The sequence below is a fragment of the Phyllobates terribilis genome, unplaced genomic scaffold (genome assembly GCF_046119375.1).
Source record: "Phyllobates terribilis strain yellow unplaced genomic scaffold, ASM4611937v1 Scaffold_1__5_contigs__length_1240528914, whole genome shotgun sequence".
Lineage (NCBI taxonomy): Eukaryota > Metazoa > Chordata > Amphibia > Anura > Dendrobatidae > Phyllobates > Phyllobates terribilis.
This window is the reverse complement of record NW_027362761.1, coordinates 1,210,077,439-1,210,090,592: the sequence shown is the minus strand read 5'-3', so window position 1 is coordinate 1,210,090,592 and position 13,154 is coordinate 1,210,077,439. Positions and strand designations below refer to the sequence as shown.

Here is a 13,154-nt window from a genome sequence, read left to right as displayed (position 1 = left end):
TCAAGAGAATGCCAAGAGTGTGCAAAGCAGTCATCAAAGCAAAAGGTGGCTACTGTGAAGAACCTAGAATATAAGACATATTTTCAGTTGTTTCACACTTTTTTGTTAAGTATATAATTCCACATGTGTTAATTCATAGTTTTGATGCCTTCAGTGTGAATGTACAATTTTCATAGCCATGAAAATACAGAAAAATCTTTAAAAGAGAAGGTGTGTCCAAACTTTTGGTCTGTATTATATATATATATATATATATATATATATATATACACTGTCAGTGATATTACACACTATTACTATAGCCACCATCTCTGACATCACACCACTATATACAGTCACTGCTGTTCCACTTTACCTCTGAGCCTCGTCAGTGGATTAGTGACACTGTGGGGGGCCGTGTATTGGGGACCACTTGGACTTGGTCACACAGGTAGGACAGGTTATAATGACTGGAGGAAAGGTGACTATGGAGTAACAGGAGGTAATAATGGCAGAAACTGGAGATAGTGACATAGCAGGCAGGGAAGAGAGGAATGGGATGGGCACAAGTAATGCCAGCTATTACTACTGCACTGACTTACAGCATGAATGAGGAGCCATCCTGCACCAGTAATATCACAAGTCCCTATCGCCAGTAATATCACCAGTCCCTATCACCAGTAATATCACCAGTCCCTATCACCAGTAATATCACCAGCCCCTATCACCAGTCATATCACCAGTCCCTATCACCAGTCCCTATCACCAGTCCCTATCACCAGTAATATCACCAGTCCCCATCACCAGTCCCTATCACCAGTCCCTATCACCAGTAATATCACCAGTCCCTATCACCAGTCCCTATTACCAGTAATATCACCAGTCCCTATCACCAGTAATATCACCAGTCCCTATCACCAGTAATATCACCAGTCCCTATCACCAGTCCCTATCACCAGTAATATCACCAGTAATATCACCAGTAATATCACCAGTCCCCATCACCAGTCCCTATCACCAGTCCCTATCACCAGTAATATCACCAGTCCCTATCACCAGTCCCTATTACCAGTAATATCACCAGTCCCTATCACCAGTAATATCACCAGTCCCTATCACCAGTAATATCACCAGTAATATCACCAGTCCCTATCACCAGTCCCTATCACCAGTAATATCACCAGTCCCCATCACCAGTCCCTATCACCAGTCCCTATCACCAGTAATATCACCAGTCCCTATCACCAGTCCCTATTACCAGTAATATCACCAGTCCCTATCACCAGTAATATCACCAGTCCCTATCACCAGTAATATCACCAGTAATATCACCAGTCCCTATCACCAGTCCCTATCACCAGTCCCTATCACCAGTAATATCACCAGTAATATCACCAGTCCCCATCACCAGTCCCTATCACCAGTCCCTATCACCAGTAATATCACCAGTCCCTATCACCAGTCCCTATTACCAGTAATATCACCAGTCCCTATCACCAGTAATATCACCAGTCCCTATCACCAGTAATATCACCAGTAATATCACCAGTCCCTATCACCAGTCCCTATCACCAGTAATATCACCAGTAATATCACCAGTAATATCACCAGTCCCTATCACCAGTCCCTATCACCAGTAATATCACCAGTAATATCACCAGTAATATCACCAGTCCCTATCACCAGTAATATCACCAGTAATATCACCAGTCCCTATCACCAGTCCCTATCACCAGTAATATCACCAGTAATATCACCAGTCCCTATTACCAGTAATATCACCAGTCCCTATCACCAGTCCCTATCACCAGTAATATCACCAGTAATATCACCAGTCCCTATCACCAGTCCCTATCACCAGTCCCTATCACCAGTAATATCACCAGTAATATCACCAGTCCCTATCACCAGTCCCTATTACCAGTAATATCACCAGTCCCTATCACCAGTCCCTATCACCAGTCCCTATCACCAGTAATATCACCAGTCCCTATCACCAGTAATATCACCAGTCCCTATCACCAGTAATATCACCAGTAATATCACCAGTCCCTATCACCAGTAATATCACCAGTCCCTATCACCAGTAATATCACCAGCCCCTATCAGCAGTAATATCACCAGTAATATCACCAGTCCCTATCACCAGTCCCTATCACCAGTAATATCACCAGTCCCTATCACCAGTAATATCACCAGTAATATCACCAGTAATATCACCAGTCCCTATCACCAGTAATATCACCAGTAATATCACCAGTAAAATCACCAGTAATATCACCAGTAAAATCACCAGTCCCTATCACCAGTAATATCACCAGTCCCTATCACCAGTAATATCACCAGCCCCTATCACCAGTCCCTATCACCAGTAATATCACCAGTCCCTATCACCAGTAATATCACCAGCCCCTATCACCAGTCATATCACCAGTCCCTATCGCCAGTAATATCACCAGTCCCTATCACCAGTCCCTATCACCAGTCCCTATCACCAGTAATATCACCAGTCCCTATTACCAGTAATATCACCAGTCCCTATCACCAGTCCCTATCACCAGTCCCTATCACCAGTAATATCACCAGTAATATCACCAGTAATATCACCAGTCCCTATCACCAGTAATATCACCAGTCCCTATCACCAATAATATCACCAGTCCCTATCACCAGTAATATCACCAGCCCCTATCAGCAGTAATATCACCAGTAATATCACCAGTCCCTATCACCAGTCCCTATCACCAGTAATATCACCAGTAATATCACCAGCCCCTATCACCAGTAATATCACCAGTAATATCACCAGTAATATCACCAGTCCCTATTACCAGTAATATCACCAGTCCCTATCACCAGTCCCTATCACCAGTAATATCACCAGTCCCTATCACCAGTAATATCACCAGTAATATCACCAGTAATATCACCAGTCCCTATCACCAGTAATATCACCAGTCCCTATCACCAATAATATCACCAGTCCCTATCACCAGTAATATCACCAGCCCCTATCAGCAGTAATATCACCAGTAATATCACCAGTCCCTATCACCAGTCCCTATCACCAGTAATATCACCAGTAATATCACCAGTAATATCACCAGCCCCTATCACCAGTAATATCACCAGTCCCTATCACCAGTAATATCACCAGCCCCTATCACCAGTCATATCACCAGTCCCTATCGCCAGTAATATCACCAGTCCCTATCACCAGTAATATCACCAGCCCCTATCACCAGTCATATCACCAGTCCCTATCGCCAGTAATATCACCAGTCCCTATCACCAGTCCCTATCACCAGTAATATCACCAGTAATATCACCAGTAATATCACCAGTAATATCACCAGTCCCTATCACCAGTAATATCACCAGTAATATCACCAGTAATATCACCAGTCCCTATCACCAGTAATATCACCAGTCCCTATCACCAGTAATATCACCAGCCCCTATCAGCAGTAATATCACCAGTCCCTATCACCAGTCCCTATCACCAGTAATATCACCAGTAATATCACCAGTCCCTATCACCAGTAATATCACCAGTCCCTATCACCAGTCCCTATCACCAGTAATATCACCAGTAATATCACCAGTCCCTATCACCAGTAATATCACCAGTCCCTATCACCAGTCCCTATCACCAGTAATATCACCAGTCCCTATCACCAGTAATATCACCAGCCCCTATCACCAGTAATATCACCAGTCCCTATCACCAGTAATATCACCAGTAATATCACCAGTCCCTATCACCAGTCCCTATCACCAGTCCCTATCACCAGTAATATCACCAGTCCCTATCACCAGTCCTTATCACCAGTCCCTATCACCAGTAATATCACCAGTCCCTATCACCAGTAATATCACCAGCCCCTATCACCAGTAATATCACCAGTAATATCACCAGTCCCTATCACCAGTCCCTATCACCAGTAATATCACCAGTCCCTATCACCAGTCCCTATCACCAGTAATATCATCAGTAATATCACCAGTAATATCACCAGTAATATCACCAGTCCCTATCACCAGTAATATCACCAGTAATATCACCAGTCCCTATCACCAGTCCCTATCACCAGTCCCTATCAGCAGTAATATCACCAGTAATATCACCAGTAATATCACCAGTAATATCACCAGTCCCTATCACCAGTAATATCACCAGTCCCTATCACCAGTAATATCACCAGTAATATCACCAGTCCCTATCACCAGTCCCTATCACCAGTAATATCACCAGTAATATCACCAGTAATATCACCAGTCCCTATCACCAGTAATATCACCAGTAATATCACCAGTAATATCACCAGTCCCTATCACCAGTAATATCACCAGTCCCTATCACCAGTCCCTATCACCAGTCCCTATCACCAGTAATATCACCAGTCCCTATCACCAGTCCCTATCACCAGTCCCTATCACCAGTCCCTATCACCAGTAATATCACCAGTAATATCACCAGTCCCTATCACCAGTCCCTATCACCAGTAATATCACCAGTCCCTATCACCAGTAATATCACCAGTCCCTATCACCAGTAATATCACCAGTAATATCACCAGTCCCTATCACCAGTCCCTATCACCAGTAATATCACCAGTTCCCAGGATAACAGTGACACTAGTGTCCAGCAGAGTAGAGATGGCTACTGGCAATACTGGTACTGAAACTACCCAGGTACTATACAGCATAGACAGGCAGGACAGACAACAGACAGGCAGGACAGACAACAGACAGGCAGGACAGACCACAGACAGGCAGGACAGACCACAGACAGGCAGGACAGACCACAGACAGGCAGGACAGACCACAGACAGGCAGGACAGACCACAGACAGGCAGGACAGACCACAGACAGGCAGGACAGACCACAGACAGGCAGGACAGACCACAGACAGGCAGGACAGACCACAGACAGGCAGGACAGACCACAGACAGGCAGGACAGACCACAGACAGGCAGGACAGACCACAGACAGGCAGGACAGACCACAGACAGGCAGGACAGACCACAGACAGGCAGGACAGACAACAGACAGGCAGGACAGACAACAGACAGGCAGGACAGACCACAGACAGGCAGGACAGACCACAGACAGGTGGCTCTACAGATGAGAGACAAGTAATACACACCAGAGACATCTTCTAAGTGACATCACTACTACAGACAGGCAGGACAGACCACAGACAGGCAGGACAGACAACAGACAGGCAGGACAGACCACAGACAGGCAGGACAGACCACAGACAGGCAGGACAGACAACAGACAGGCAGGACAGACAACAGACAGGCAGGACAGACAACAGACAGGCAGGACAGACAACAGACAGGCAGGACAGACCACAGACAGGCAGGACAGACCACAGACAGGTGGCTCTACAGATGAGAGACAAGTAATACACACCAGAGACATCTTCTAAGTGACATCACTACTACAGACAGATGACAGTGATGATGTGGGATACCAAAGTGACATCACTACTACAGACCGGTGACACGGTGGTGACATCACTACTACACACAAGGGATAACGAAGTGATGACACTACTACAGATATGTCTGTGACATGACGATTATGTCAATACTACAGACAAGGGATACGGTGGTGACATCACTACTATAGAAAGGGGATACCGTGCTGTTGTCACTATTACAGACAAGTGACATGGTGGTACCTAAAAAAATGAACTGGAATATAAACTAGTGTTTACACGTGGCCACTAAAGACAGAAGCACAATACACAAATACCCTGCAAGAAATAAATAAACAGCAATAGTGCATGAAAATAATATAGGGTACGTAGTTAACATAATTTTGATCAAAATAATGCAAAAGCCATCCCACCTCATCACGGTGACCCTATTTGGGACAGTCCTAACGCTAATATTTAAAACCTTACCGTTTGTCAAGTGACAGCAAGGGCTGTGAGGCTCTCAGCCCTTATTCACATGCATGTCACTTGACAAACATTAAGGTTTTAAATATTAGCGTTAGGGCTGTCCCAAATAGGGTCACCGTGATGAGGTGGGATGGCTTTTGCATTATTTTGATCAAAATTATGTTAACTACGTACCCTATATTATTTTCATGCACTATTGCTGTTTATTTATTTCTTGCAGGGTATTTGTGTATTGTGTATTGTGTTTGTTTTTTTAAGTGACATGGTGGTGCATTCACTGCTGCAGGTGGGGGAAACAATGGTGACGTCACTACTACAGGCGGGGGACACGGTGGTGACGTCACTACTACAGAAGGGGGATACGGTGGTGACGTCACCACTACAGGCGGGGGACACGGTGGTGACGTCACTACTACAGACGGGGGATACGGTGGCGACGTCACCACTACAGATGGGGGATACGGTGGTGACGTCACCACTACAGGCGGGGGATACGGTGGTGACGTCACCACTACAGGCGGGGGATACGGTGGTGACGTCACCACTACAGGCGGGGGATACGGTGGTGACGTCACCACTACAGGCGGGGGATACGGTGGTGACGTCACCACTACAGGCGGGGGATACGGTGGTGACGTCACCACTACAGAAGGGGGATACGGTGGTGACGTCACCACTACAGAAGGGGGATACGGTGGTGACGTCACCACTACAGGCGGGGGAAACGGTGGTGACGTCACTACTACAGGCGGGGGATACGGTGGTGACGTCACTACTACAGGCGGGGGATACGGTGGTGACGTCACCACTACAGGCGGGGGATACGGTGGTGACGTCACCACTACAGGCGGGGGATACGGTGGTGACGTCACCACTACAGACGGGGGATACGGTGGTGACGTCACCACTACAGATGGGGGATACGGTGGTGACGTCACCACTACAGGCGGGGGATACGGTGGTGACGTCACCACTACAGGCGGGGGATACGGTGGTGACGTCACCACTACAGGCGGGGGATACGGTGGTGACGTCACCACTACAGGCGGGGGATACGGTGGTGACGTCACCACTACAGGCGGGGGATACGGTGGTGACGTCACCACTACAGGCGGGGGATACGGTGGTGACGTCACCACTACAGGGGGGGATACGGTGGTGACGTCACCACTACAGAAGGGGGATACGGTGGTGACGTCACCACTACAGAAGGGGGATACGGTGGTGACGTCACTACTACAGGCGGGGGATACGGTGGTGACGTCACTACTACAGGCGGGGGATACGGTGGTGACGTCACTACTACAGGCGGGGGATACGGTGGTGACGTCACTACTACAGGCGGGGGATACGGTGGTGACGTCACTACTACAGGCGGGGGATACGGTGGTGACGTCACCACTACAGACGGGGGATACGGTGGTGACGTCACCACTACAGACGGGGGATACGGTGGTGACGTCACCACTACAGACGGGGGATACGGTGGTGACGTCACCACTACAGACGGGGGATACGGTGGTGACGTCACCACTACAGGCGGGGGATACGGTGGTGACGTCACCACTACAGGCGGGGGATACGGTGGTGACGTCACCACTACAGGCGGGGGATACGGTGGTGACGTCACTACTACAGAAGGGGGATACGGTGGTGACGTCACTACTACAGAAGGGGGATACGGTGGTGACGTCACCACTACAGGCGGGGGATACGGTGGTGACGTCACCACTACAGGCGGGGGATACGGTGGTGACGTCACCACTACAGGCGGGGGATACGGTGGTGACGTCACCACTACAGGCGGGGGATACGGTGGTGATGTCACTACTACAGAAGGGGGATACGGTGGTGACGTCACTACTACAGAAGGGGGATACGGTGGTGACGTCACTACTACAGGCGGGGGATACGGTGGTGATGTCACTAAGGAATCTTCAGCCTTGGACAGTAATCCCCCATAGAGGTGCCAGGGTGACTATAAGATAAACTGCAGGAGGGGATTGCGGCTCATAGTCCACAGAAAGGTCAGAGCCTCGGAGGGCACAAGTTGGCAATAACAAGGGGGTGGTACATCATCTCCTGACTATGTGGGGAGGGGACATCCCAGGACTGGTGGTTTTGGAAGATGACAGGTAAAAGTGTGCGGATGGTGATTAATGACAGCAGACACCACGAAGAACAGGACTGGGAGAGGAAGGCAGCAAGTGACAGGAATAACAGAGGGAGCCACCCTAAAAATCAGACAGGTCACAGGGTCACCGGGTCACAATCAGAGAAACAGAGGCAGGTAACTCCAGATAGGAGACTGTCAGCAGGCAGGCAACAATCCCACCACGCGTGGAGGAAGACTGACAGCAGACTGTGCAGAGAATGCCAGAGCCGGAATAGGGGCAGAACTGTGGGGTCCTGCACCCCACCCACAATCCCACATGAGTGGCAAATAAAGGAAGAAGAACACAACTAGGGTCGCAGGCAGGTAAAGTCATGGCACTGGGGAATGAGAATAATGGGCAGGTGACATAATAATAACTATGGCATAAACAGACGGCACAGAAGGTCACAGGGGTCAGGAAACACTGTCACTAGTGTCAAAAACAGGTAATATAATATCACCAGTGTCACAGGCAGATAATAATATATCACAAGCGCCACAATCCCAATAGTGTAATAGAGCAGAAATAAAACCAAACTGACAGGTGATATAACCCCACTAGTGTCAGTGACAGGTGATATAACCCCACTAGTGTCAGTGACAGGTGAGATAACCCCACTAGTGTCAGTGACAGGTGAGATAACCCCGCTAGTGTCAGTGACAGGTGAGATAACCCCACTAGTGTCACAGACAGATTATATAATATCACTAGTGTCAGTGACAGGTGATATAACCCCACTAGTGTCAGTGACAGGTGATATAATATCACTAGTGTCAGTGACAGGTGATATAACCCCACTAGTGTCAATAGCAGGTGATATAACCCCACTAGTGTCACAGACAGGTGATATAACCCACTAGTGTCACAGACAGGTGATATAACCCCACTAATGTCACAGACAGGTGATATAACCCCACTAGTGTCAGTGACAGGTGAGATAACCCCACTAGTGTCAGTGACAGATTATATAATATCACTAGTGTCAGTGACAGGTGATATAACCCCACTAGTGTCAGTGACAGGTGATATAATATCACTAGTGTCAGTGACAGGTGATATAACCCCACTAGTGTCAATGGCAGGTGATATAACCCCACTAGTGTCACAGACAGGTGATATAACCCACTAGTGTCACAGACAGGTGATATAACCCCACTAGTGTCACAGACAGGTGATATAATATCACTAGTGTCAGTGACAGGTGAGATAACCCCACTAGTGTCACAGACAGGTAATATAACCCCACTAGTATCACAGACAGGTAATATAACACCACTAGTGTCAGTGACAGATAATATGACATCACTAGCGTCACAGACAGGTGATATAGCCCCACTAGTGTCAGTGACAGGTGAGATAACCCCACTAGTGTCAGTGACAGGTGAGATAACCCCACTAGTGTTAGTGACAGGTGAGATAACCCCACTAGTGTCAGTGACAGGTGAGATAACCCCACTAGTGTCACAGACAGATTATATAATATCACTAGTGTCAGTGACAGGTGATATAACCCCACTAGTGTCAGTGACAGGTGATATAACCCCACTAGTGTCAGTGACAGGTGATATAACCCCACTAGTGTCAATGGCAGGTGATATAACCCCACTAGTGTCACAGACAGGTGATATAACCCACTAGTGTCACAGACAGGTGATATAACCCACTAGTGTCACAGACAGGTGATATAACCCCACTAGTGTCACAGACAGGTGATATAATATCACTAGTGTCAGTGACAGGTGAGATAACCCCACTAGTGTCAGTGACAGGTGAGATAACCCCACTAGTGTCAGTGACAGGTGAGATAACCCCACTAGTGTCATGTCAGTGACAGGTGAGATAACCCCACTAGTGTCAGTGACAGGTGATATAACCCCACTAGTGTCAGTGACAGGTGAGATAACCCCACTAGTGTCAGTGACAGGTGAGATTTCCCCACTAGTGTCACAGACAGGTGATATAACCCCACTAGTGTCACAGACAGGTGATATAACCCCACTAGTGTCACAGACAGGTGATATAACCCCACTAGTGTCACAGACAGGTGATATAACCCCACTAGTGTCAGACAGGTGATATAACCCCACTAGTGTCACAGACAGGTGATATAACCCCACTAGTGTCACAGACAGGTGATATAACCCCACTAGTGTCACAGACAGGTAATATAACACCACTAGTGTCACAGACAGGTAATATAACACCACTAGTGTCACAGACAGGTGATATAACCCCACTAGTGTCACAGACAGGTAATATAACCCCACTAGTGTCACAGACAGGTAATATAACCCCACTAGTGTCACAGACAGGTAATATAACCCCACTAGTGTCACAGACAGGTAATATAACCCCACTAGTGTCACAGACAGGTAATATAGCACCACTAATGTCACAGACAGGTGATATAACCCCACTAGTGTCACAGACAGGTAATATAACCCTAGTGTCGCAGACAGGTGATATAACCCCACTAGTGTCACAGACAGGTGATATAACCCCACTAGTGTCACAGACAGGTAATATAACACCAATAATGTCACAGACAGGTGATATAACCCCACTAGTGTCACAGACAGGTGATATAACACCACTAGTGTCACAGACAGGTGATACAACCCCACTAGTATCACAGACAGGTAATATAACACCACTAGTGTCAGTGACAGGTGATATAACCCCACTAGTGTCACAGACAGGTAATATAACCCCACTAGTGTCACAGACAGGTAATATAACACCACTAGTGTCAGTGACAGATAATATGACATCACTAGCGTCACAGACAGGTGATATAGCCCCACTAGTGTCACAGACAGGTGATATAACACCACTAGTGTCACAGACAGGTGATATAACCCCACTAGTGTCACAGACAGGTGATATAACCCCACTAGTATCACAGACAGGTAATATAACACCACTAGTGTCAGTGACAGATAATATGACATCACTAGCGTCACAGACAGGTGATATAGCCCCACTAGTGTCAGTGACAGGTGAGATAACCCCACTAGTGTCAGTGACAGCTGAGATAACCCCACTAGTGTCAGTGACAGCTGAGATAACCCCACTAGTGTCAGTGACAGCTGAGATAACCCCACTAGTGTCTATCCCAGGTAACACTGTCAGGTAAGACCACACAGGAGATGTCACTAGTGGACAGTCATAGACAGAAGAGTTGTGTACCTGTAAGATCCAGTGGAAAGTTTCGCCCACCAGTGGAAATCCCATGGAGCCCCTGGGCATGGGCAGCTTGCAGGACTTGTCCCGAGTGGCCGCCCAGCGCAACTGCCAGAGCTGCTGGGACACCGCGAGGAGCAGAGCCACGGACACCAGGCAGGCGGCCAGCGCGGCCAGGCACCACACCACCATCATCAGCAGCCGGGGATCAGCCGGGACCGGGGTCAGCAGCCGCCGCACCTGGGGAGGGAGACAGCGTCACTCATAGCCCAGAAGCCGGCAATCCCGAGCTCAGCGCCGGCGGCAGCGGCACACGGCGGCGCACTACTGCTCCTGTCCTCACTGCAGCCTCTTATATACAGGAGGAGGCTGCGGGCTGGAGGCCAGGTGCTCTCTCTACTGGCTGCTGTACTGACGGAGGAGGCGGGGAGACTACTGTACACTGCTGCACCTCAGGCTGCTCCTCCTGTGCTCAGTGCTGCACCTCAGGCTGCTCCTCCTGTGCTCAGTGCTGCACCTCAGGCTGCTCCTCCTGTGCTCAGTGCTGCACCTCAGGCTGCTCCTCCTGTGCTCAGTGCTGCACCTCAGACTGTTCCTCCTGTGCTCAGTGCTGCACCTCAGGCTGCTCCTCCTGTGCTCAGTGCTGCACCTCAGACTGCTCCTCCTGTGCTCACTGCTGCACCTCAGGCTGCTCCTCCTGTACTCAGTGCTGCACCTCAGACTGCTCCTCCTGTGCTCAGTGCTGCACCTCAGACTGCTCCTCCTGTGCTCACTGCTGCACCTCAGGCTGCTCCTCCTGTACTCAGTGCTGCACCTCAGACTGCTCCTCCTGTACTCAGTGCTGCACCTCAGACTGCTCCTCCTGTGCTCACTGCTGCACCTCAGACTGCTCCTCCTGTACTCAGTGCTGCACCTCAGACTGCTCCTCCTGTGCTCAGTGCTGCACCTCAGACTGCTCCTCCTGTGCTCAGTGCTGCACCTCAGACTGCTCCTCCTGTGCTCAGTGCTGCACCTCAGGCTGCTCCTCCTGTACTCACTGCTGCACCTCAGGCTGCTCCTCCTGTGCTCAGTGCTGCACCTCAGACTGCTCCTCCTGTGCTCAGTGCTGCACCTCAGGCTGCTCCTCCTGTACTCAGTGCTGCACCTCAGACTGCTCCTCCTATGCTCAGTGCTGCACCTCAGGCTGCTCCTCCTGTACTCACTGCTGCACCTCAGGCTGCTCCTCCTGTGCTCAGTGCTGCACCTCAGACTGCTCCTCCTGTGCTCAGTGCTGCACCTCAGGCTGCTCCTCCTGTACTCAGTGCTGCACCTCAGACTGCTCCTCCTGTACTCACTGCTGCACCTCAGGCTGCTCCTCCTGTGCTCAGTGCTGCACCTCAGGCTGCTCCTCCTGTACTCACTGCTGCACCTCAGGCTGCTCCTCCTGTGCTCAGTGCTGCACCTCAGACTGTTCCTCCTGTGCTCAGTGCTGCACCTCAGGCTGCTCCTCCTGTGCTCAGTGCTGCACCTCAGGCTGCTCCTCCTGTACTCAGTGCTGCACCTCAGGCTGCTCCTCCTGTACTCACTGCTGCACCTCAGGCTGCTCCTCCTGTGCTCAGTGCTGCACCTCAGACTGCTCCTCCTGTGCTCAGTGCTGCACCTCAGGCTGCTCCTCCTGTACTCAGTGCTGCACCTCAGACTGCTCCTCCTGTACTCACTGCTGCACCTCAGGCTGCTCCTCCTGTGCTCAGTGCTGCACCTCAGGCTGCTCCTCCTGTACTCACTGCTGCACCTCAGGCTGCTCCTCCTGTGCTCAGTGCTGCACCTCAGACTGTTCCTCCTGTGCTCAGTGCTGCACCTCAGGCTGCTCCTCCTGTGCTCAGTGCTGCACCTCAGGCTGCTCCTCCTGTACTCAGTGCTGCACCTCAGGCTGCTCCTCC

At 49.6% G+C, this 13,154-nt stretch overlaps 1 protein-coding gene across 1 annotated transcript in view; it reads right to left on the bottom strand.

Moving 5' to 3' along the window:
- CYP26B1 (cytochrome P450 family 26 subfamily B member 1) overlaps positions 1–13,154 on the bottom strand; it is a 215,725-nt gene that overhangs the window by 38,453 nt on the left and 164,118 nt on the right. The window contains exon 2 of the mRNA XM_073649516.1: positions 11,242–11,475. Coding sequence (XP_073505617.1) covers positions 11,242–11,430 — 189 coding nt within the window. The 5' untranslated portion in view covers positions 11,431–11,475. The remainder of the gene's footprint in view (positions 1–11,241; positions 11,476–13,154) is intronic.